Source organism: Felis catus, chromosome B2 (genome assembly GCF_018350175.1).
Source record: "Felis catus isolate Fca126 chromosome B2, F.catus_Fca126_mat1.0, whole genome shotgun sequence".
Lineage (NCBI taxonomy): Eukaryota > Metazoa > Chordata > Mammalia > Carnivora > Felidae > Felis > Felis catus.
Genome location: NC_058372.1, coordinates 145447180 through 145472746, shown reverse-complemented (window position 1 = coordinate 145472746; position 25567 = coordinate 145447180). Strand labels below are relative to the sequence as shown.

Below are 25567 nucleotides of genomic sequence, written 5' to 3'. Positions count from 1 at the left end.
ATCTAGTATGTTTTTTACAGCTTTTTTGCCCTTTAGTTTTGCTTGTTTGTTTGTTGTGTAATTCTTGTTTTTAAGATGGAATGCCCATGATCAGAACCCATGGAGAAAAATCACCAACTCAGGGTATCCTGGAATTTTTATTACTTTTTTTTTTTCATTTTAGGAGCTTTTGTGTAGTCCCCAGTTGCTTCTTCCCATAGCCTCCCATGGTCTTTGGCTTAAAAAAAAAAAAAAAAGTCTATTCAAACTCCTATAAAATCATGTTTGGAGCTGGGACCATACCTTTTGTCCCTTATTGCCCCACACCTGTCTCCTATCTTTTCTGATGAATTGGTTGCCTTATGGTCCCTGATCTGAGGATGCTGTGAATACACCTCCAGGCCTCCCAAGACATTTTATTTCCCCTCCTCTGCTTCAACCGTGTCACATGACGTGTACTTAAAAGTTTATCAAAAGCTCCTTTTCCTCTGTAATTGTTTTTCATCAATTTTTTTTTATTAGGAAGACTTTTGTCACTTCTAGTCCATACTTTTTCTAAATAGTTTTCAGTGCCAGGTAAAATATGTCAGGTTTTTGTTCTTGTGTGTCATGTACAGCACCTGCTCTCGTTTTGGTGTCATTTTTATCTTATTGTGTCTTATAACGTTGTTCGTTATTCTTGGCTCTTAGCTCTTCATGGGAGCCTTTATTTGTTAATCGCATTTTCTACTGCTAACATGTATAGGGAATACCTGAACTAGGTTATAAAGCCTCTTTGCTGTTGTTGTTTGTCTTTTTTGTCATAAGGAGAAGGAATGTGGACTTTTCTTCTGAGAATATTTTAGGCAGCCTGTTATAGTAGAAATGGAATGGGGTTTAGAATTTGATTGAACTGAATTTGAGTTGTGATTCCATTACAAAGCAGCCGATGTCCTTAGAAAAGTGATTACAATTCTCTAGGACTCCATTTACTATTCTATTAGATAAGGATAATAATACTGACCTTACCAGATCATTGGAAAGCTTAAAAATAGCCTATATAAGGTACAGCTTCTGCCACATAGTACGTGTTCGATTATTATTGGCATTGTAATTATCATTTTATTTTAATTATTATTAGTTGGGCCATCTCATATTTGAATTGGGAGCTAGTAAGTGATAATGGTACATTTAAAGGAGATACAGCAGAAAAGAAGCTATAGTGGCTGGCCTTAGCCTTAAGGCGTTTATGATCTTTTAGAGAAGGTGAAATATATACCAAAAACATGTAAGACATACAAACATTCATTATTTTTCAAGGTAATTATGTAACAGTGGTAAACACTATCAATATTACTTAACACATCACAGGACACCCTCCATGGTTTACTTACTGTGATGATTAGGGAACTGAGAGTTAAAGCTATGGGGGTAATATGTTCTCCGCATATGCTAAGCTGGTAAGAGAACTAATAGGGGTCCTTCGGACTCTGGAGGGTGTCCTTATAACCTCGGTGCTCTGCGCCTTCCATGAGAGAATGTAGAATAGTGTAAGATGTATGTGGTAAATCCACTGGAGCCTGGAAGAGGTGGCTCTGTCTTGACTGGGGTGATAGTGAGAGTCCTCTTGGAAGAGGAATGTTTGAGGCAGATCACGTGGTGACCCAGCTTTCATCAGGCAGGGGTGAAGAAGGGACTGGCAGGAATAAAGGCAAGGCATGGGTGCAGAAGTTTTCTGGAGCATTCAGTTTAGCAGTGTGCTTGTGGGGATTAATGGAGAAGCTGCTGGGATATAGGTTTGTGTCAAATAAGAGGGACCTTGGATTTTTCTCCCTGGAAGTGGGAGACTTTAAAGGATTCAAGTCAGAGCTCTGGACTGATAAGCCTCACTTAATGCAATGGGGCAACACTTGAAGAAAGGCTTACTTTACAGAACGGTACGGGACATTTCGGAAGTGAAGAGAGGGTAGCGAGACTCCAGTTGGGAAGCTAGTGCTAGAATCTAGAGAAGACTGACTGAGAGTAGTGACAGAAAGCATGGACAGGAAAGGACATGTGTGGGTGACATTGATGAGGTCAGGATGGCAGTAGACAGTGACGAGAGGGCATGCGGAGAGAGCAGGTCCCAGCCTTGGTTGTGAGGGGGTAGAGGCTCCAATAAGAAAGATGGTCTCTGGGCACTTGGGTGGCTCCACTGGTTGAGCATCTGACTCTTGATTTTGGCTCAGGTCATGATCTCACAGATCATGGGTTCAAGCCCTGTGTCGAGCTCCACACTAACAGTGTGGAGCCTGCTTGGGATTCTCTCTCCTTCTCTCTCTGCCCTCTTCCTCTCTTCCCCCACACCTCAAAAAAAGGAAATAAACTTAAAAAAAAATAGATGGTCTCAGTAGTTTCAAAAGAAAAGGGAAGTATCTCCATAAGATCCAGTGGAACCTTTTGAAAGGGACCTCAATGCCAAGGGCTCCTAGACACAGCCTCGAGTGGGCCTTCACTCTAGTCTGTAACATGGCTTGAATTATTTCCATTGCTATACTGTGAGTCCTAACATAACACTTCTGGGGGGGGGGGGCACCGGGGAGGGAATGCATGTTCGTACATGCTGTCAGAGCTGAATCTCTTCCATAAACTCTCGGGAATCTCACAATTCCTATCTAGCAAGTGTTCTGTGTGAGTCCTTTGTTTCCCAGGATGGCTGTCCAAGGGAGCAGGTGACTGTGTTTGAGGGTCACTGACTAATATATGAAAGGGAAATCCCACAGGGAAGCTCCATTTTTCTTCAGGTGTTGCCCCATTGCATTAAGGTTTCTGTTCTAAGTGAAAGAAAATGTACGCCATTCCTCGAAGGGGCGGGTGAGAGAGAACTCAGTTCAGAAATGTTGCTGTTGCCATGTCAGAGCTTTGAGTAATGTTCACTTCTCCCCCCCGCCCCCCTCCATGTCTTGGTCAGTGTTTGTCAGGTTCAACTCCAGCCATGGTTTCCCAGTGGAGGTCGATTCTGACACCAGCATCTTCCAGCTCAAGGAGGTGGTTGCTAAGCGACAGGGGGTTCCAGCTGACCAGTTGCGTGTGATTTTCGCCGGGAAGGAGCTTAGGGATGACTTGACTGTGCAGGTGAGTTTCCCTTGCTGGTTGTTTCTGGGATGCAGCCAGCCCCATGGCTAATGCGGCTTTCTCTGCCAAGCTGACATTCATGCCTGAGATCTAATAGAATAAATAGTGCCTGGGGATTCCTTGAACTTTACTCCACACCGCTTCATTAATTCTGACCTTCTTAATTATGCATTAAAACAGCAAGCAGGAAGGATTGAAAGAACGACGGTGAGTGAGCGAGCGAGCGAGAGAACACACAGCCTGGGCTTAGCGAATAAATGTTTACTGACTACGGGAGCAGGAAGGCACAATTTCTGTGTCTGTTCAATTTCTACCTTACTTATTCCATTTGAATCTTAATGAAGAAGGATTCGAATAAATTGTTCCCAATCAGGCTGCTCAGTCAGTGCGCTGCAAGGGATTTGTAACCCAATTGTGACCCCTGGAGGATAGTCACAAGTCTGCGGCTGTGGCTCCCCGAGGAGGCTTGGGGGTCAGGGCCCCCATTCGCAACGGGGTTCCCCGGCCCATCAAAGGCTGTTTCCATGCTGGTGGTGCAGGAAGACAGAAGCATAGCAAAAGTCCACCTTCGTGTTTAATTTCTCTAAGCGTCAGTCAAATGTTCCCGAGAATAGGCCGCTGACAGCCAGTGAGCAGTGGGTCTCCTCTCCTGGAGCCACAGTGCTCCTAGTACTCTTAAAACCTCCTATCCTTTCACCTGGGTGTTTCATCCACCAGGGCGATTTCTGTAGGAGGAAGGGGAGAAGTGGTTAAAGTGCGTGATGAACAGTGCCCTCATCTAGAAGTGGGTTGGGGAAGCCAGCAAATAGCGTTCAACACGGGATTGAAATCATTCTTTGTGAAAGCATGGAATAGCACATGCCTTCTGTGGACGGTAGGGTCAAGCTGAAGGACCCCCCCCCCCCCCGACACATTTCTCCCCTGTCTTCACCAGCACAGATGAATGGCAGTCATGTTTACAGCTTTCTGGGGGGTGCTGCTGTGCCTGTTGACCTGGAGCCCCTCTGGCAATGACATCCTCTCTTTGCTGTCTTCTGCTAATTATATTTACTGTCTCTGGGTGTAATGCTCTCGGAATTTGGGCATACAAAAGGCGCCATAGAAATGCAAATCACTCTCCTCCTGCTCCAGTGCCTCTTTGCTGATGGCTGGAGGCACCTGCTCTTTGTGCACAAACTGCTGTGCTCGGCTTTCTGCGGTTTGTTTTTATAAGGGAAGTGCCTGTGCTTAAAAGTGTTTTGAGTTGTTTTTTTTTTTTTTTTATTTCAGTCAACTAAAAAGCTTTTTACTGTACCTGCCAACCTCTAAATCCAAGAATGTTCCCTTCACAAATAAATGATTTTAAAACAGTTCCTTGAACCAAAATATTTTATGTTACCAGGAGTTTTGAAGTTTCAGGTGCTAAAGCTCCTCACCTCTACTGTTAGAGCTGATGGGTTAGACTAATTGCTACAGAGGGTTCATTTTACACACACATATATACACACTGATTGAGATTCTTTTCATTTTGACAAATACTTCCAATATCCTGGGTTTCTCAGAGGCTCACACACACACACACACAAAAGCAAAACTCATCCCTGCTTTTGTGGTCACTGCTCTTTATTTGGTGGGGGGGGCGGCGGGGGTGTTGCTCAAAGCAACAGAAGAATCAGGTTGAACCCTATGGTGTATGTTAAAACTATCATCAGTTTCTGGGTTCAATGTAAGAACATCAAACATGAGAACTGCAACATGAAACCTGAAAGGTAAGTGATACAAAGATTTTAAAGGTAGAGAAAAACACCTGAGTGGAAGTCACCAAGAAAGACTTTGTGGATGAATTGAAACTCAAGTAAGATTCCATAGATGGGGCATGAACATGGTGTGTTTGTGGGAAAACATGGGTTCCTCTTCTCCTGGAAGCTAGGAGAGATGTTGGAGAAGGGCAGGAGGGAGTCTGGAGCTGTATTTTACAGAGCCTTGGCTGACGTGGCATTGAGGCTTCATGCTTGGAGAGCTAGGGCGAAGTAGGGTGCTGTGGAGAGAAATGGGAGTCTGGAGATCCAGTCTGATTGTGGGAAGACTGAAGAACTTACCATAACCAGTGGTTGCTGGGGCAACTCTATGTGGAGATGTGTAGCAGGCATTTGAGCACTTACCTGTGTTGCTTAGGGCTTCACTTTATTTAAGGGCCAGTTACATAGAGGTAAATATTACAGCTATTGGATTAGATGCAATTGCCAAGGGACAGAGGTCAGAGGTGTGAGCAAGTCTTTTAGGTAGCAAGGGGAGGAACCAGCGAAGGAGGCATCATCCATCCAACCGATGCTTTTGAGAATATTTGGAAAAAGGCCATTACTGGTAACAAAGTATATGCGCCCTGCACAGAGGGTGGAGGACGAGAAGAAAACAGCCTTTGGACTTGGTGTCTCATAGTGGCGACTCCAGTCCAAGACCATGGCTGGTGAAAGCCAGATTAGATTGTCCGGGTTCAGCACGAGCTGGGGAGGTTGTCAGGCACAAGCTCAGCTCGTCAGCGAGAGGAAGGAGAGGCAGAGAGTTCCTGGAGGAGCCACGGGTGCTACACTGTGTTGCACGTTTGCTAGCCCTTGGTTGTGTGCATGACTGATGTCTTTTTTTTTCTTTTTAATTTTTTGAGTTTATTTATTTATGAGAGATAGAGACAGCGCAAGTGGGGGAGGGGGAGAGAGAGAGAGGGAGATACAGAATCCGAAGGAGGCTCTAGGCTCTGAGCTGTCAGCACAGGGCTGAACACAGGGCTTGAACTCACAAACTGTGAGATCATGACCTGAGCCGAAGTCGGACACTTAACCGACGGAGCCACCCAGGCACTGCATGAGTGATTTCTATATAGTTGTGATCAGTGTGACACGCAATTTTATATTCTTTTTCTTTTGCAATTTTATATTCTGATTATTTTTCACTTCATATTATATTGTAAGCTTTTCCACGTTGTTATATAATCTTCATTTCTAAGTATATGGATTATACTCTGTGGACTGTTTATAACATGATATAACCCCTAAATATTTAGGGAATATCTAGTTTTAATATTGCAAATTAAGGCAAAACAATTTTTTAAAATGTATCTTACATGCTTAGAGAATGTGGCCTGTGTGTCACTTTGCTCATTCATAAAGCGGGAATAATACGAGTACTTGTCTGGTGAGAATTTTGTGAGGACTAAGTTAGTGAATTTATGTGATGCTGTTAGAACAGAGGAGGACATACAGTAGATGCTATACAAATGCTAGCATTTATTGGCATCTTCCTTGTCATGATTGTCATCACCGTTATTCGGTGACAACTTCAGAATCCAAGACATCACCTTAAATAACACAAGACTACTTTCCGTCATGAATTATGATGAGTATGTCTGCAGTAAATTAAAGAGTTTACTCCTTAAGAGGGGCTCCTGGGTGGCTCAGCTGGTTAAGTATCTGACTTTGGCGCAAGTTGTGATCTCTCGGTTCGTGGGGTCAAGCCCTGTATGGGTCTCTGAGCTGGCAGCGCACACCTGCTTGAGATTCTCTCTTTCCCACCCCCCTCTCCCTCTCTCTCTGTTCCTCCCCCAGTTGCACTCACTCTCTCTCTCTTTCAAAAATAAACATTAAAAATAATAAAGAGTTAAGGAATGACAATCAGATACATATTTGACTGAGGCATGTATGTCTGTATATAATTGTGTGTGTGCGCTCATGCTCGTGTGTGAATGTTATGTGCATGGAGTATTTATACATTTTAACTAAAATGTATAATTTTAGTTCAATGGAATTCTAGTATACTTAAGTAAAAAGACCTCTGTGGAGTTGAGAAATTTTTGTCCCTTACATGTGCAAGTTTTACTTAGCTTAAGAATAGTAGAATTTGAACTTGGCAAGCCGGAAAAGACTTTATACTTTCTCTAAAAAAATTTGGTAAAAATAGAAACCTGCAGCTATAGTGTCCAGTAAAGATTCATCCTGGTATTATTGCTTCTAAATTATATTTCTGTCAAGTGATTATCTGCGACGCACTGTGCTTGTTGAAAGCAAATCGAAAAGAGTTATACCATTTTTCCTACTTCATAAACAATGTTTCTATGCATGCTTTTATTATTTTCCTTATACCTCCAAGCATGCAACATAAAAGTATCTTTGACTTACTATTCACAATGGCCTGATATTTTTTTCTTTATAAAGAATTCTTGCCAGCTTTTGCAACAGAGTGTTCAGGGCCCAATCAAATGATGCATTTCCCCTTCTCCTATCCCCCAAATCTAAAATGCTACATGTCAAAAATCTCTGAAATCTCTTCTACATAATCTTGAATTTATTTTTCAGAACTGTACATAGAAAATGACATTCTAAACCAGTTGTGTATATCAAAACTTATGAACTTTGTAATTAGATTGTCCTACAATGACAAAGGACTTGAGAATTTGTCTAAGATTTTGTTTGAGCAGAATTCATTGCATTCACAGGAGCTGTATTAATATTATTAATATCAGTGTAGGTTTATGACCCAGTGTATTAGAGTTCTCCAGAGAAACAGAACCAGTAGGATCAATCTATTGATCTGTCTAACCATCCATTCATCCATCCATCCAGATAGGATGTCTATCTAGATAGAATGGGCAGATCAATGGATAGATACACAGATTTATTACAAGGAACTGATTCACACAGGTATGAAGGCTGACAAGTCCCAAGATGGGCAGTCAGCAACCTTAGTTCCAGTCTCAGTCTGAAGGATTGAAAACCAGGAGAGGGGAGGGTGTAGTTTCAGTCTGAAAGCTGACGGGTTGAGACCCAGGAAGAGCTGATATTTCAGGTCGAGTCCAAAGGCAGGGAAAACAAAACAAAACAAAACAAAACAAAACAAAACAAAACAAAACAACAAAAAAATTCCACAAAATCCCCAAACCCCAAAAGAGTGTCCTTGTTAAAGGGCCATTGGGAAGGAGAAATTCCCTCTTACTCATGGGAAAGTCCATCCTTCCCCACCCCCCAGGCCTTCACCTGATTGGATGAGGCCCACCCATGTTGGAGACAGCCATCTGCTTTGCTCAATCTAGAAATTCAAATATTAACCACCCCAAAACACACTCATGTACACACCTAGACTTATGTTTTACCAAATGCCTGGGCACCCTGTAGCCCAGTCAAGTTGACACATAAAATTAAGCATCACAGCCAGGAAATGAGAATCCTTGTTATATTTAATGAATATTAGAGAAAAGTTATTCTGTTTGCATTCTCTTTGTAATAATTAACTAGAATCACAAAATAGAAAATAAAATCTGTGTATTTTACATAGAAATATTTGCTTTATAAAAAAATTCATCCAGGTAGATGTTCATAAATTCCTTTAAACAAATATTCAATTTTATGATGTTTAAAATGTATATATACATTTGGAGATGATCATTCCATAAAATAGATTATTCATATGGCAAATATTAAAAGGCATCAGTTTATTACTGCTTTCTTCTAAGCTTTATGATAGTGACATGATCTGATTTTGGAAGACAAAGAACATTTAGACTTTACTAGCTTAGGTTGTGAGTATCAAAGACAAATTAATGACACTGAGAAGCCAAACTGTCTAATTGGCTATATTTTTAATGATATGCACTATGTGTTTTCAAATTTTGTGAGTAGTGAAAACCCATGTTAACTGACAAGGTAAACCATATCCAATGACAAAAGAATCATGGGTTTTGAAATCTGTAAGATTTTCAGAAACATTATAAATTGTTTTGATCTTATCTCTAGTTAGCTTGCTAAATTCTGGAACTTTAAAAACTTCACAGTAATGTTGTGAATGCTCTGTATGCCCCTTGAACCACCTCTAACATAAATAAATATTATTTAGATTCTTGAAAGTTGGTGATTCCTTAATGCTGTTCAAATTTTTTCCCTCATTATCATTTCCCTATTAATATACTTAGGCCATATTTTTCTGATTTGAATTAATATGATAGTTATAAAAAATCAGATGACAGGGAGAAATGTACCAGCAGGCCCCTATGACTCATATATTTTTAGTAATTGATAATGATTCTTTCTTTGTATGGTAATAAGTATATTTTCACTTCTAATCTTATAACTTTTCCCTTTAATTCTATCAAGTTGTTGGGGCGCCTGGATGGCTCAGTCGGTTAAGCGTCCGACTTCAGCTCAGGTCACGATCTCGTGGTCGGTGAGTTCAAGCCCCGTGTCAGGCTCTGGGTTGATAGCTCAGAGCCTGGAGCCTGCTTTCGATTCTGTGTCTTCCTCTCTCTCTGCCCCTCCCCCGTTCATGCTCTGTCTCTCTCTGTCCCAAGAAAATAAATAAACGTTAAAAAAAAATTTAAAAAAATTCTATCAAGTTGTTTTATATTTTACCCGAATTATGAGTTCATGTATACTTGCAGATATCAAAAAAGCAATTTCTGAAATTTTTTAGATCATAGTTTAGTGATTTAGGTATTGAGAGACTGGTAATTTGTTTTTGAATAAGAGTTTCACTGTAAAGACTAAGAACATTTATTTGCAAGTTTGTTTTATTAAGGTGTGCCATTGGCAGCAGATTAGTATTCATCAGTATTCGTATACGCATTCAAACACATGTTTACAACTATTTAGTTACCCTTTACCATTAGAGAAGCTATGCTTTCCAGTCTAAGTATGGAATGTAGAATGAGAAATTACTGTGGAGAAAAAGAAAGCAAACCATGCACATGAGATACTTCATATTTCCACTCACAAATACTGAATAAACATGGCCTTTTACTGAACAGGTGGAGTGGGAGGGGTGATGCATACACTTGCTGGGAAGCTCACTTTTGTTTCTATTTATTGTTATTTTTTCTTTCTTTTCATAATGATCATAAGTAATGTGACCATTATGGTTTCTCATATACAACTGGATCAACTGGATGCTTTTGAGAATGAAAGAAGGGCAGGGGTGCCTGGGTGGCTTAGTCAGTTAAGCATCCTACTTCAGCTCAGGTCATGATCTCGCAGTTCATGAGTTCGAGCCCTGCGCCGGGCTCTGTGCTCACAGCTCAGAGCCCGGAGCCTGCTTTGGATTCTGTGTCTCTGCCCCTCCCTTGCTCACACTTTGTTTCTCTCTTGCTCTCAAAAATAAATGGACGTTAAAACAATTAAAAAAAAAAAGAAAAGTAATTATTCCAGGATGAAAGATGTATCCTGGGTAGATGGAGAGAAATGGTTACTGGGCAGTATTTCTAGCACTGATGAGTCTCCACGTCTTCTAGAAAGAATTTTTTGGTGCCTTCCCCCATGCACTCTGGGAAATGATGGCTTAAGACTACAATTTTATTATCAAAATTTTTATAGTAAAAAATAGTTTTATCCATTTAACTTGTAAAATGCAAGTTTTAAAGATTAGAACCAAACTGTCACCAATATCTTAAACAATTTCATAGAATTCTCAGTTCCTAGAGGATATGTCCACAGTCGTGTTTGAGAAGCACTGTTAGAGTACGATCATTTTCTTTATACATTAACCTGTTCTTTCTTGTTATTAGCAAGATTTTAAGAGCTTTAAAGAATTAAAGAGAAATGGGTAAACTAAAGATGTCAAAAATGGGTGGTCTGTCATAGGCGTTGTTTCTGGGAAGGTGACTTTCACTTATTCCTCCTCCTGAGCACACTAAAATTCTGGATGTTACATATAATACAAACATGAGGATTCTGAGAATGCAGACTAGCTGAGGACCTCAGGACCCAAGGCACAATACAGGTGTGAGTTATTTAGTTTTTCTTTTTAACAAATATATTCTGGACTTGGAGCTGGTGAAATAAACCTAGAAATGCCAACATGTGCAGACCAAAACAAAAAAAAAGAAAGAAAGAAAGAAAGAAAAAGCCCCCACGAATGACAGTTTTCTATCCAAAAGACCAGGAACAGAGTAGCCTAGCAACATGGAAAACTTTTAGACAATAATTGTACTTTTCCAGCTAAACACCACAGAAAAACTGTGGCTCCACGCTCATGGCTACCAACAGTAGCAAAGGCTGAGTGAGAGCCTAGATTACCTCCCCTGTGAGGCTCTAATGAGTCTGTAATGAATGCCTTACACACCTGCTCTCCTGGCATGCCTGCTCTCTCCCTGCTGGCATGGCAACAGAAGAACCCTAGAGGTAAGTTGGGATTCTCGCTGTTGCCAAGTGGTCACAAGGCCATCCCGACTACAGTGCCAGTGGAGACCGTGTGTGGTGCCAGAACATCACTCCCACCCAGCAATAATGAGGAGTCCCCATTTCAACAGATAATGAGTGAAGAACCTGGACTTCTGTTTCCATTGGCAATAATGAGGTGGTGATCCCCTTTTCCCGCTGGAGTAGAGTCGGGAAAAAAGCCACCTCAAGCAGAAGGTTTCAATAAGATTCAGAGTCTCATAACAAAATGAGAAAATTCCCGGGTTTCAAAGGAGAACAACCAAGAATCAGCAAGATCTCAAACTGTATGAAGAGATTATCAGTTGTTGCTGATGTTGAGATGATAAAGATAGAATTATCAGATAGATATTTTAAACAACCATGATACAAGGCTTCAATAAACAATGACAGATGTGCTTGAAATAAGTGAGAAAAATGAGTCTGAGGAAAGACAGAAAAGATACAAAGAAGAATAGATGGAAATTATAGAATTGAAAAATACAAATAAGAAATATAAAGCTCAGCGGATGGGATCAACAGAAGAATACAGGGGATGGAGGAAAAAGTCAGCGAACAGGAAGGTGGAGCAATAGAAATTGCACAATATGAACAGAGAATAGAGACAAAGGAAGAAAGGAAAGAAGGGAGGGAGGAAGGAAGGGAGGGAGGAGGGGAGGAAGGAAGGGAGGGAGGGAAGGAAAGAAGGAGGGGAGGGAAGGAGGAAGGAAGCCACAGAAATATGTGGGTCTATAAAAGAACATTTAAAAATTGTGTCATCAGAGTTTGGAAGGAGAGGATAAAAGAGGGCAGGACTAAAAGGGCTCAAAGAAATAATGGCTGAGAACTTCCCAAATTCTGCAAGCCACATAAAGCTGCAGATTCATGAAGCTGAGAGAATCCAGAATTTTGACAAATTCAAAGCAATACCAAAAAAAAAAAATCAAAGCAATACACACGTTCTAATTAAACTTCTAAAACCTAACGGCAAGGAAAACATTTTGAAAGCAGCTAGAGAAAATGCACACGCATACCCCAGAGATATTGCAGGTTCTGTTCCAGATCACCACAATCATGCAGATACAACGATAAAGTCACATGATTTTTTTGGTTTCCCACTGCATATAGAGTCATGTTTGCACTATACTGTAGTCTGTTAGGTGTGCGACCAATATACACACTTGAGTTTAAAAAATACTTTATGGCCAAAAATGCTAACCATTATCTGAGCTTTCAGGGAGTCATCACCTTTTTGCTCGTGAAGGGTCTAGTGTGCATGTTGAAGGCTGCTGACTGATCGGGGTGGTGGTTCCTGCAGACGGAGGTGGAATAGCGATTTCTTAAAATTGGTACGGTTACGCTGGAGAAGAGTGTGGCAGTTTCTTAAAAACTAAGCATACACTTTACCATGCAACACAGTAGCCACACTTGCGGTTATTCATCTCAGAGGGATGCAAACGTGTGGTCACACAAAACCCGGTACGTGAATGTTTATAGCAGCTGCCTTCACATTAGGGAAAAACTGGAAATAACCCTGATGTCCTTCAGTGGTGAATGATTAAACAAACCGTGGTACAACCGTATCATACTCAACAATGAGAAGGAGTGAACTATTGATACGCACAACATTTTGGATGGATCTCAAGGAAATTGCATGGAGGGAAAAAATGCTAAAATTCAAAGGTCACATGCTGAATGATTCCATCTGTATGACAGTTGTGAAATGAAGTTAAAGAAATGGAGGGGAGAGGAGTGGCCTCTAGGTGTTGGGGGGTGAGAGTGGGGGCAGGAGGGGAGAGTACTGGCAGTGAAAGGTCAACAGGAGGGCAGGGGGCCCCGTGGAGAGATGGGTGTTCTGCATCTTGACTGCTGATAGTGTGATTGTGATGTTGTATTATAGTTTTGCAAGGTGCCACCATTGGGAAACTCGGAGCAGGAAACCTAGGATCTCTCTGTATTATTTCTTACAAAGACATGTGAACGTATATGTATCTTAAGATGAAGTTTAGTTAAAACAAAAACAAACAACTTTTTCTGCCATCTTCCACGGAGGGATAGAAACTATCTCTTCCTGTAGAAAATACATAAGCTTGTTATTTGCAACTATTTTAATGGGACAGTATTTCCTAAAAATAATTTAACTGATTCTCAGAGACATTTAAAGACTAATTCACACGAAACATGTAGAGCCAATAAAATGTAGTACTTATAGAAATATTAAGCCATCTTTCTTGAATTCTTAAACAGAATGTTTAGCACCTTATCAGTCTGAATGGACATGATTAGTATTTATTTTTAAAGTCTTTACCAAATATTAAGATAAACAAAAATAAGCAGTTCTTAACAACTGTGTCTTCTAGCTGTACATATTTTCCAAGTTGATTTGAGAGTCAGGAACTTAGTTTTAGGAATTAAATGGACATCTTATGTAACCATTGTGGTTTTAATGGTTACAGAAAACATTCACTTAGAAAAAAATGTTCCTCTTTTACTGGTACTATGCATTTATGTAATAGAAGGAATTTAGGGATGAAATGATTTCATTTATAAACTAATTTAATTTTTTTTTTTTTTTTTTGCTTTCTTGAATACAAGACAGAGGCTAGATTAAATTAGAACATAGAATGCAGATCCTCTGTGGTTTTTTTGGTTTGTATATAAGAGGAATTATACAAATGACAATATAAATGGCCAATATGTTTTACTTAAATTTATTTTTTTCCCTCTGATTGTAAGACAAAAGGAAGCCAGGTTACATACATAAAGCAGTGATTTCTTTGTATGCCAAAGTACAGTTGCATGAGACCTTCGAACAGCTCAGGAATAATGCACACATGTTTTCCAAAGGGTTGACTTGCTAATGGAACTTACTGCTGGCCTCATTCATTTAGGTAAACGTAGACACCCTGTTGAGTTCCTTCAAGGTACGGGGGCATTATTATGGCAGCTGGTAAGCACCACAAAGTGTCAGAATGTGGAATCAGAGGATGGTAATGTCTGCCCAGCAAGTGCTCACTTCCAGAAGTCCCTTATTTAATCTGCTGGTGTCTAATGTTTATATGTGTCGTTTGGAAAGAATCTCTGAATTAACTTATTTTTTGCATAACTCAGTAACCCTCAGAAATGTTATTTTTCTGTTGGAAGGGAGTCTTGACATTTGTGTGTCCCTGTGGACTTATAAAATCTCTTTGAGGATTGCCATGAATAAACGCAGACTTGAAGGAAAAAAAAAGTTGAGAATCTTTTAGCTTATAAGAGGCTGAAGATATAGTCTGCAGGTTTATTTAATGGGCTCATGTCTCTCAAAGATGTTTTCCATTGTCCTGATTGTGCTCATTTTCCGAGGTAGACAATGTGTGAGGGAGTAAGACTCTGGAGCAAACCAATCCCCTAAATCTTAAGATAGGATGCATTTTATTAGAGTATCTAGGGGAAAAGCCTGTCTCATAAGAAACTTGACAAGTGGAAGAATGATTGCACAATGTGAAATTTTATTACTATTCACAGAAGTCCTCGTTTCAAATAGTCTATTCTGTTGTCTCTGTTATTGGATTCAGATTCCATCATGCAGTTGACCTGACTGTGTTTAAGATTTTGTTTGATATGGCCATTATCCTTTAGAGAAGTAAAGAAATGAGAATTTGTGTCTATACCGTTCACCTTAAACCAAAATACTGCTCACCCCAATTCTTGTCTTTCCTTCTTCCCTCTTACCAAGTAATTGTAACAAGCTTGGGATTATTGTCAGAGAACAATGAAAAATTTTATATGAAAAAAGCCCTTTAGAGCTTATATACAAAACACACTTATGACTGATACACACGGAAGTATGCATTCTTCATTTTCTGTTTGTGGGCTAGAGCCGTAGTTCTCATTAATTTCTAGATGAACATTGGTAAATATTTCCTCTGCTCCCTTTTATTTTCTTTAGGTGTGAATTAAATGGGAGATAAGCCCATAATAAAATAATTTACTTTAGTTAGAATTTCAGTGGTGCCCGTAAGAAAGAGGAAACAACTTTAAACGGGACCAGGAGAGTTTTACTTTCCTGTTGTAATATGTTATATTAACTTTTCCCCTCCAATTATTTTTTTAAAGTTTCCATAATTTATTTTTTTAATGTTTATTTTTATTTTTGAGAGAGAGAGAGACAGAGAGACAGAGAGTGAGAGTGAGCAGGGGAGGGGCAGAGAGAGGGAGACACAAAATCTGAAGCAGGTTCCAGGCCCTGAGCTGTCAGCACAGAGCCTGACACAGGGCTTGAACCCATAAACCATGAGATCATGACCTGGGCCGAAGGCGGACCCTCAACTAACTGAATCACCCAGGCACCCTTTCCCTCCAGTTATTAGGATTCACACTGATAAGAGCACAATGCTCATAAACCACTTAGCAGTAGAAGTGGAATTAAATGTAATTACCTTTGGAAAAGTGGGTGTTGCCATTCTAGCCTTGCTGAGGGCTTGAAGGATGTGCTAAGACAGCATTCTTTGGATATGAGCTAAAACAGAGGACACACAAACTCATTTGAATGGAAGCAAAACTTCAACCATCCCTGATTTGTGGTTCAAGTTCATGATTGTAAAGTTAATGCCAGTAGTGCTGTTGTCTCAATGATTTGTGGATTTTTAAAATGCAGCCTTTTGTGCATATGTGTCTTTACACAGACAAGCACATGTTCATTTGGGGAATGCAGTTCTTGGGAAGAAAGTTACAAATTTTGTGCATGTGTGTAAAGGTATTTAATTGAGGGTTTGATTCTGTCATTAGATTTTATTTTGCCTTCGAATATTTCCTATCCTGTTGTTGGATCTGGTCAGTTTGCATTTGGAAGTGCCACTCCTTTGTCATTTACTATGTAGCCTAATTAATGGCACAGAGCTGTGCCTTTTAAACTGATAAAACGTCCTGACATTAGAGAGAGAAGTGAGGAATGTGAGAAGTGACTGATGTCTATGTTTTGGAGTATATCACAAACTTTAGTTCAAACATGTGGGCTTTTGAAAGCTCAGTACCCGTGTTGCCAAGGATATTTTCTGTTCATTTTTACATCCTTAAGTATTTCAAAGGGAAATGGATCTGTGTGTTTGCATTCTATTTATGCATAATTCATCAAAACACTGTTCTGATAGGAGAGAAAATAAAAACAAAAACTTACTAAGATATTTCTATTGTTATTTAAAAGTTGGACACTAAGAACTTCAGAACCTGCAAAAGTAGATTAACACCTCCTCCCTCCATTTGCCTGTTTTGCTCCTCAGTTAATTCTCATTTTGAGCAAAATTGAGATGCATGCTGTTCTATAGAAGTCTAAATGGCTGATACATACATAATACACATATTACACTACATTGTATTATATTACATTACATCATATTGTTATATTATGATTATATATAATAATATATATAACATATCATATATATTATTACAGGAGTTTTTCATGATGTCGTCTCCAACCTACACTTATTGCCATATATAACAGAGAAGTTAAGACTTCAAGAATGTCATTTGCTAGGTGAAGTCATTTAGTTAGAACTCTATTTGACTTTCCAGTACACAGTTATAATGAAGTAGATATGAATCACTCTCAAAGTCAGACTTTCTGGGATGGGCAAGATTTTTACATTTTTCATACTCAATTTTTCTCATGTACAAAATGGAAATAGCAATAGTGCCCGTATTTCAATGGGGTTGTTTTGAGTTTTAAATGAAATTAAACCTTTGATGCATAAGCAAAACTGTAAATATCATTAATTTCATTTAATGAATAATTCACAAAAGAAAAGAAGAGCCTTTTATTTCCAATGTGCAATAGATTCATCCTGAAATTTATTTTGTTTTGAAATATCCCAAAAGAGAACAAATTTACCCCATGTTGAATTTCCTATTTCTTTACTCAGGCTAACCTCAGAATGGCTGACCTCAGTAAGTCTTACTTGCAGGAGCTCCTTTGATCTAAGTCTTACGGCCAATTTTTATGTTATAGTATATCTTATTCTAATGGAGTTTACCTTTTTCTTTAGTGTGCTGAATATATCTGGGCACACCATTTTATTCTGTAAGCAATTTTACAAGAGTACTTACTATTCAAAATCCGTTTACTTGAGATTGCTCCTAAGAGTTTGTGAGTCACTCCAATTTAAAGTACAGGACAAGAGGATTAGGAGACACTCTAAAGAGAAAACACATTATATGGCCTACTTAACTGACTCCTTTGTCACCTCTGTAATTCAAAAGCAGAATGGAAATGCTAAATTTACATAATCTATTATTTTGTAGTCCATTTAAAGGTAGTGATGTGGCTCTTGCCTTGCCGATTAAATTAGTATCTTTTTGGGTTGGTATCTTTTTTTGAGTGCTTTAAAAGGAAAAAGTTAATTTCTTCTATGTCAACTTTCATATATTGCTTGTATCATAAAATGTTGTATATGATTGCTGAGTTTATCTCTGTCCTGTGGCTTTACATATATATACAAAATATATACATAAAAAATTGAATGTCGGTTATTCAGTCCTATTCGCCGCTAGGAAGCAGCTTCTCTGTAAAAGGGTATATGAGCTATTAAAAGACTAAATTAGTTACAGTAAAGGGGGAGATTCTTCTTATGATTGATTTCAGTTTATTAAAAAGGTACCATTGAAAGCTTAATAAATTTTTGAAGGCGTAGAAAACAAATACCAAGGGATATTACTATTTGAAAATAGCAATACATTTACTAATCACTTGTAAGACTTGGTTTGACTAGAAAATACACCTCTAGATTTCTTATGACTTTGAAAAATACAGTGTTTCTTGATAGTCTTTTAGGGTTTGTTGGTTGACTTGGTATTTTCAACTTCGCTTCAGGTAGAAGATGTTTGCCGTGAACAACCTCTTATTCAAAAGTACTGGGCTCTTTTTAGGGCTTGTATTATTTTGGTTTTATTTATTTGACACAAGACACTGATGGGAGAATGCTAAGATTCAAAGCATTTCTTTGAATAATTGAGTTTGATTTATAAATAGTGTTTTTATGGATACCAGAAAAATTAAAAAAAAAATTAAAACAGCCCAAAAGATTGACAACTGTTTCCACATCCCATTCTGGCCTCTTATGAAATTTGTTTGTGTACTCATGATTTATATTCTGCTTACAATGTCCCTGTCTCGCCCTCTACAGCTCGCCTAATCACTGCCCACCCTCCACAAGGCACTGTCCTCAGTTTTTCCACTGACACTAATGGGTTAAGTGCAGTGGTCTGCTGGGAAACTGGTTCTCCAGAATAGAGAGGTCCCAGGTAACTCTGGCGTTGCTGTGGTGTAAACCCTCCCACCCTGACCGATAGTTTTCACAGGACTGATGTGATAACACTGGAGGTAGAATTGGGAAAGGTGCTCAGACTCTGTTGTTAGGTGTGGGTGTGGGCTGGTTCAGCCCTTGTCTTTGTTCCTTCCACCTTAGGGCTTGTTCTGCCCCTTTTAATCGGAAGAAACCTCTGTTCACCAAACCTTTTAAGTGTTTGGAGATCATTGATCTCCCCGGATTTTTTTCTTTTTCCTTTGCCTTTACCTCCGTTTTATTTTACTTCCATCTTTGGACAAGCTCCATTGGCCATTTTTGAATAGTGGCAAGGGCACTAGACTCTGGAACTGGCCTGATCCATGCTGGACCAAGTAACTGCATGTCCCTTAATAACATGCTATTCATGTGGCCCCGTACTTTCTCTTAGGATCAGTGAGATGGCTTATACAGTCGCACAGTCAATATTAGACCCCTAACTCTCCTTCACTAGTCTACATTTGAGCCAGTTTTCTCATTCTGCAGCTGTACGACTGTTTTTGTTTGTTTTTTTTAATTGCATTCATTTAACATTCTTTTATTGGGAACCCATAGGTGGCACAAAGTAAGGCATGGCCCCTGCTCCCAACAGCCTTACCACCAGGCGACAAACTTGTGTAGGTCACAGTGCATAGATTATAGAAGCCGACCAGGTGGGTTTGAATGCAGGCTCTGTCATTTGCCAGCTTTGCCAACATCAGAGCGCTAGCTAACCTCCCTATGGCTCCATTTCTTCCCCTAAAGTGAGAAAAAGAGACATTGCCTACCTCAGAAAGTTGCTATGACTATTACATGAATTTGTACATTCTCTCTACTGTCAGTTGCTGCTATTGCAATTTTACCATCATCATCATGATCATTACTGTCATTAAAGTGCCCCTCTATGGACAGAACAGTCAACTGGGCCCAGAGGCGGTAGAGAAGGCATTAGGGAAGGCGGCTAAACTGGGAAGAATCAGAAGCTGAGACTTAAGAGATGTCTATAAAAGTGTCCCGTATTAAAAAGGGAAGAAGGCATCTTATGCAGAGATAATAAAGTATGAGGAGACTATAAGGTCTGGAATAGTTTAGAACTGCAGTTATTTCCTGCAACTAACCACAGTGTAAAGGAAAGAACAGGAAAGGCAGCATCATGACAAGGGTGGACTGGGCCAACTACTCAGGTGCCTGGAACATAGTGCTCAGAGGCTTAGATATCTCTGATTGTTTTAACGAATGTCCCCTGGGTGTCCACAGCACGTGCTCCTGGGCGCAGTCCTGGGAGAACAGCGGGTAACAGGACAGGGGGGCCCCTGCTCTCAGGGAGAGTTTTATTTAGGGAATTATATGATGAGTTTGTGTGGAGGGTGTGATATAGTGGGGGGGATGAACGAGAAGTGGGTGTCCAGGCATTTAGGAGACCACTGCAGGGTTGGTGAAGGGGGAGGGATGGCTGTTGTGTGTGACCTACCATGATGAAGGATGACCCCCTAAATGCAGGACTTCTGAATTCCTGGTTCATTGGTTTATAACAATTATACAAATAAGGATTGAGCTGTTAGCATGTGACTTGAGATTCTTCCAATGATGGACGAGACAGGCAAGGTCTCTATTCTCATGGAGCCTATGTTCCATGAGCAGTAAGAAGGGATTACAGTTTTTGTCAGAGCATCATGGAGATCAAAGGCCCATGCTAAAAAGAGCAGAGCAGAAAGATATAAGGGACCTGGTGCCTGATGGCATCATGGAGCCCCAGGACCAGTCCTAGACAGCTTCTGTCTAGACTTCTCTTTACCTGTAAAAAAGAAATCCCAATTTGGTTATGCTTCCGGTAGGCAGTGTTTTGCTACATGCAACCAAACTCAATCCTAACAGTGAAACTAATAATAATGCTACATTTCAGGTAATTGTAAGTGCTTAGGAGAAAAGAAAATGAGCTCAAGACTGGTGATACTACTTTATATTTAAGAAATTTAGGAAAGGCTTCTCTTCGATGCTGATATTTGAGCTGAGATCTGAAGGAGCCAGCCCTGGGAATTTCTGGGGGGAAGCATTCCAGAGGGAGCTGCCAGTGCCCCCACCAGCAGGCGGAATCAGTGAGGTCTATTTGGGGGCCACAAAGAAGGGTAAATGTGGCTGGAATGTGGTGGAGTCAAGGAGGTTGGTTTGGAGCCTAATGTAGTTACTGGGGGGAGACACAGTGGGACTCACCTGCAGAGCCAGAAGTTGAAGCAGCCCCAAGTGTACAGATTTATGATGTTTTCGAGGTTGTTTCTGTAGCACGTAGTGATGAAGTAACTGACTGTGGGCTATGAGAGAAAGGGAAGAGTTGAATATAACACAGAGATGTTTGGTTTGAACACATGTTCAATGTTGATGCCACCGGGAACAGGGACAGGGAAGAGTGGAGGAAAAAGAGAAATGTCATTGGAGGAGGGGCTTCAAATAGATTTTATTTGAGGGGTTTACAGTTTCAAATAACTTTTAAAAAATTTTAACATTTATTTATTTTTAAGAGACAGAGAGAGGCAGAGCATGAGCAAGGGACGGGGAGAGAGAGAGGGAGACACAGAATCTGAAGCAGGCTCCAGGCTCTGAGCTGTCAGCACAGAGCCTGACGCGGGGCTTGAACTTACAAACTGTGACACCATGACCTGAGTTGAAGGTGGATGCTTAGCCCACTGAGCCACCCAGTCACCCCGAGGTTTCAATTAAGTTTTAAGTGGAGATATCTAGAGGGAGATTGGTTATGTGAGTCTTTTGAGGGGACAGGATAGAACAGAAATATAAATTTGAGGCACAGTATTTGACACGCAGTGCCTGTGAATAATATAATAGTGAGACACATTCTTCCATTAAAGTTTGAGAATATGCACGTATACTCCCAGTCCAGATGAAGTTAGATGTAGAATCTAAATAGGAACCTGTAATAGAAATACATGGAAATTGTATTAGTGGCTTCGAATTTGATTAGTATGCTTGTTCTTTTGTGATGCCTGACATTAGCAATATTGATTTCCTTTACAAGTCAAATTTCCATTACAAGTCAAAGATGAATGAATGGTTTATATGTAAACCATCGTATAAAATTCGGAGGGGTAATGAATTTGTAATTGTTATTGTAAAATACTTCTGGAATGCAAAAGAGTATGGGGATAATATAACAAACACCAATATACCCACTATTCATCTTAAGAAAAAAATTACAAGGGAAACTGACACCCTGCGTATACTTCTCCCTGATTCTCTTCTCCTCCTCATTTCCCCAGAGACTTAACTTTGATCCTGAAGTTTGAATTTGCCATTGTCATCCAGATTTTTAATACCCTTTTTGTATACACATCTACAATTCCATGAGTATGATGGAATGCTAGTAATTTGCATGTTTTAAACTTTAAATAAATGGTATGATATTACAGCTTTCTTATGCAACCCAACTTTTTTGTTTTGGCATATTTTGAGATTAATCCATGTTACTGAGGATTAGCAGACTGTATAAATAAACATATGAAAAAACCCAGGACTGTAAGCTGAAACATTTTTCATGATTTTTTCAAATATGAATAAGATATAATTATTTATGATATTGCTTAAATCACTAAGTATAATATTGTGTGTGTTCTCCAAGAAAGGTTCTTTGTTGTCTTATGTAGAAAATGTAAGATTTTGCTAACTTGTGATTGGATTTGTTTTCTCAATCAGTATTTTTGAGACTGAAGGTTAGTCAGGTAAAATATGAACAGTTCTGCTGGAAAATTAATTATCAAAATCCTTTATGTTTCAGTGCTTGCCGGATGCCAATTTGATTTTAGTTATTCCTCCTTAGGGAATACGTTTGAAAAGGTAATGAAATTTTGGATCCAGGTTTGCTTGTTATCAAGGCATACTAGATACTCGAATGAAGGTCAAAGACTTAAATTTTTTTAAAATATTTATTTATTTTTGAAAGAGAGAGAGAGAGAAAGCACAAGTTGGGGAGGGGCGGAGAGAGAGAGAGGCACATTATCTGAAGCAGGCTCCAGGCTCTGAGCTGTCAGCACAGAGCCCAACGTGGGGCTCGAACTCACAAACCACAAGAGCATGACCTGAGCTAAAGTCAGAGGCTTAACCGACTGAGCCACCTAGGTGCCCCGAAGGTCAAGAACTTTTAAACGTGAAATATATTCACTGGGGTCTTTGAGGATACTTTGTATATAGTAAATCAAAGCATTTGATAACTTTCTAGTGTCTGACCTGGTATCATCATTTACTTGGTCAATATTTACGTATTTTATTATTTCACAGATAATGCCACATACCCGGGTCAGTTACTGGTTACGTGCATTCACAAACAGCCTCTCCCATCAGCGGCAATGCCATTTGGTGCAAGAGGAGAAAGACAACATATATGACACTGGCTCTTAGATCTGTCACCTATTTGTCATGGATGGCAGGCAAGTTAGTTAATATCCACATAGCGTCATTTCTTTACCTGAGAAGACAGGGATAATAATATTGACCTTGCAGTTGTTGCCAGAGTTAAATAAAAGTGTTTGTGGAGCACCTCACAGAGCACCTGGCACGAGTCAGGCACTCAAACGCTTCCTCCTTCCTTCCTAATATATAGCTTGTCATTAATCACACATTGTGTGTAATGAAGTTGCCAAGTGAGTATCCTTCCTAAGTTATTAGCAATTACCTGGAGGTGTATTAAGCAGATTCTCTCTGGCCGTCAGGATAGGTTGTGAGGACCTTGGTGGTGGACTCTTGCTGGGAAGTGTGTCCTGATGGGGAGGAGGGTGGGTGGGAGGGATGCTCGCTTTTAGTAGGACTGGAGTAGTGGATTTGACTTCACTTTTAACTTGAGTTTGATCACGTGGTTTGGCTTAACTTTGCACCTCTCTTTTTTCAAATTTAATAACGGGAAAGAAGGGTACATAGGTAGAGAATTAGGCATCCCAGATTTGTCCGGCTCTAGAAAAGTGCTAAGTAGCCTCATTTTCTTCTACTTCTCTCTTAGTGGCTGTTAATTTTGCTGATGCTTTCCATGACCCAAAGCTACAGAGGTTTGTTCTGTTTAATGTCCCCTACATTTTAATATAGTATCTTTGGTGGTTTTCTTTTAAAAATAATGGTACCATATTTTTTTTCTCCAAATATTTGCCATAGGCTCCCTTTATCAGAATTTCCTGGAGTAGAGGTGGGGAAGATTGCTATAAATGCAGGTGTTTGAGACCTGCAGAGAATGGAGAGGCCTCCCCAAATCTCCCTGAATCTCTGGCAGTTGCATAAAGATACCCTGACAGGCTCCCTGGGTGACTCTGTAGGCGACAGGGACATGCTCAGTTTGGGACCCATGGATCTAAGCTTTCCAACTCGAAGTCATTCTAAGAGGACCACCACATTCTTACCACTACAACCTTTTAACTAATAAAAGATAAGGGATTCAGTGTGATTTAAATTTATCTCTAAAATTTTGACCTCACACTGTAATGCTTTATGCTATAATTTCCAGAAAATTTCCAAAATCAGGAGGGCAGTAAGCAGTTATTTCTTATTGTGCAAAATAGTCCTTTCTCCCTTTCCCTCTCTGTCTCTGTCTCTCTTATATAGGTCATAGTTGATTATATAAGGAGTTTGAAAGTGACAAAAGCAGAAAATGAAAGTCACCTGTCACCTCACCTCCCAAAGGTGGTCTGTCACCCACTGGGACACCGTGGCAGTGTCCTTTGGGTATGGGGTTTCAGCGTTAAGAGCTGGGCTTCCAGGACCCGACTGCCTGGGTTCAAACTCCTAACTGTCCCACTTGCTGGCTATGAACTGAGGAACTTGCTCAATCTTTCTGTGCCTCAGTTTCCTCATGTGGAAAATGAGAATAAGAAAAGTGGTATTATTATACAGTGGTTTATCTATGTAACCTCCTTGTATTTTTTTTATTAATGTTTATTTATTTGAGAGGCAGAGACAGAGCACAAGTGGGGGAGCAGCAGAGAGAGAAGGAGACACAGAATCCAAAGCAGGCTTCTTGCTCTGAGCTGTCAGCACAGAGCCCGATGCGGGGCTCGAACCCACAAACCATGAGATCATGCGTGACCTGAGCCAAAGTTGGACACTTAACCGACTGATCCACTCAGACACCCCTATTCTTGTATTTTTGTAAAGACTGAACAAATACATATAAAATGCTTAAGTTCCTCCATGCTCAATTTTAGCTTTTATGTTAATTTTTAATTTATTTTAGTTATTATAAAGAATGCATGCATTATATAAATAATACATGCATTCATATATTATAAATAATGCTGCTATGGCTATTTGTGCACATGGACACATATTTTAGTTTGCCTTCAGGATGCAATAGGAGCAGAATTTCTGGGTCCTGCGGGGACATATGATAACATACATTTAACTAAGGAACTGCCAGACTATTTTCCACGTGCCTATTGATATTCATATTTAGTTTGTTTCATATCAATAATCCAGAGATCACAGAGCACGGAGAAGTCCGCTATTAAGGGGACAAAGTATAAAATGTAATTGTTACTTCCATACGTGGAGTTTGGACGTGGAGTTTGGACTACCTGGTGTGTGAATACTAACTCTTTTAGTTTCTAAATCGAAGATCTGTAAACACTTTCATAAATGGAGCTGGAAAAGAAAGCCGTAAAAGTAAAGGCCATACTCTGGTGGAAATGCTATTACAGTCAGGGCACACTGAGGTTCCCTGGCCCGCTCCATTTGAGAGTGCTTTCATTCCAAAGGGCACCATCTGGCCCTAAGTGTTTAGCAACTTGGGACTTTAAATGCACACCTGTGGTCATCAAAGTGGGTCAGACTCATTTTAAATTGGAAGACATTTCAGTTACTCCATTTCTAGAGAACAAATATTTCTTAACTTTTTTGTCGTTTCTCACCCTTCCTCTCTCATATTCCTGCCCCCCCCCCACCCCAAGCATGTGACAACATGATTGGTTCGGCATGCTTTGCACAGTATGGATCCCTTCAGAAAATTTAGGGCAGCCCATAGAAGTAAAGGCAACGGAGGCCAACACCAAATCAATATGT

The 25567-nt window shown here is 39.8% G+C and overlaps 1 protein-coding gene and 1 long non-coding RNA gene across 5 annotated transcripts in view; one reads left to right on the top strand and one right to left on the bottom strand.

Moving 5' to 3' along the window:
• The window catches only part of PRKN (parkin RBR E3 ubiquitin protein ligase), a 1341418-nt gene that overhangs the window by 261055 nt on the left and 1054796 nt on the right, over positions 1-25567 (top strand). For all 4 annotated transcript variants that reach the window (XM_019831462.3, XM_045058626.1, XM_045058625.1 and 1 more), the window contains exon 2: positions 2909-3072. In XM_019831462.3, coding sequence (XP_019687021.3) covers positions 2909-3072 — 164 coding nt within the window. The remainder of the gene's footprint in view (positions 1-2908; positions 3073-25567) is intronic.
• On the bottom strand, positions 3319-11207 carry LOC109500026. Its single transcript, XR_002157670.3, has 2 exons — positions 11149-11207; positions 3319-3797 (listed from the first exon to the last, which is right to left on the bottom strand). It is a non-coding gene; the product is annotated as an uncharacterized LOC109500026 (long non-coding RNA).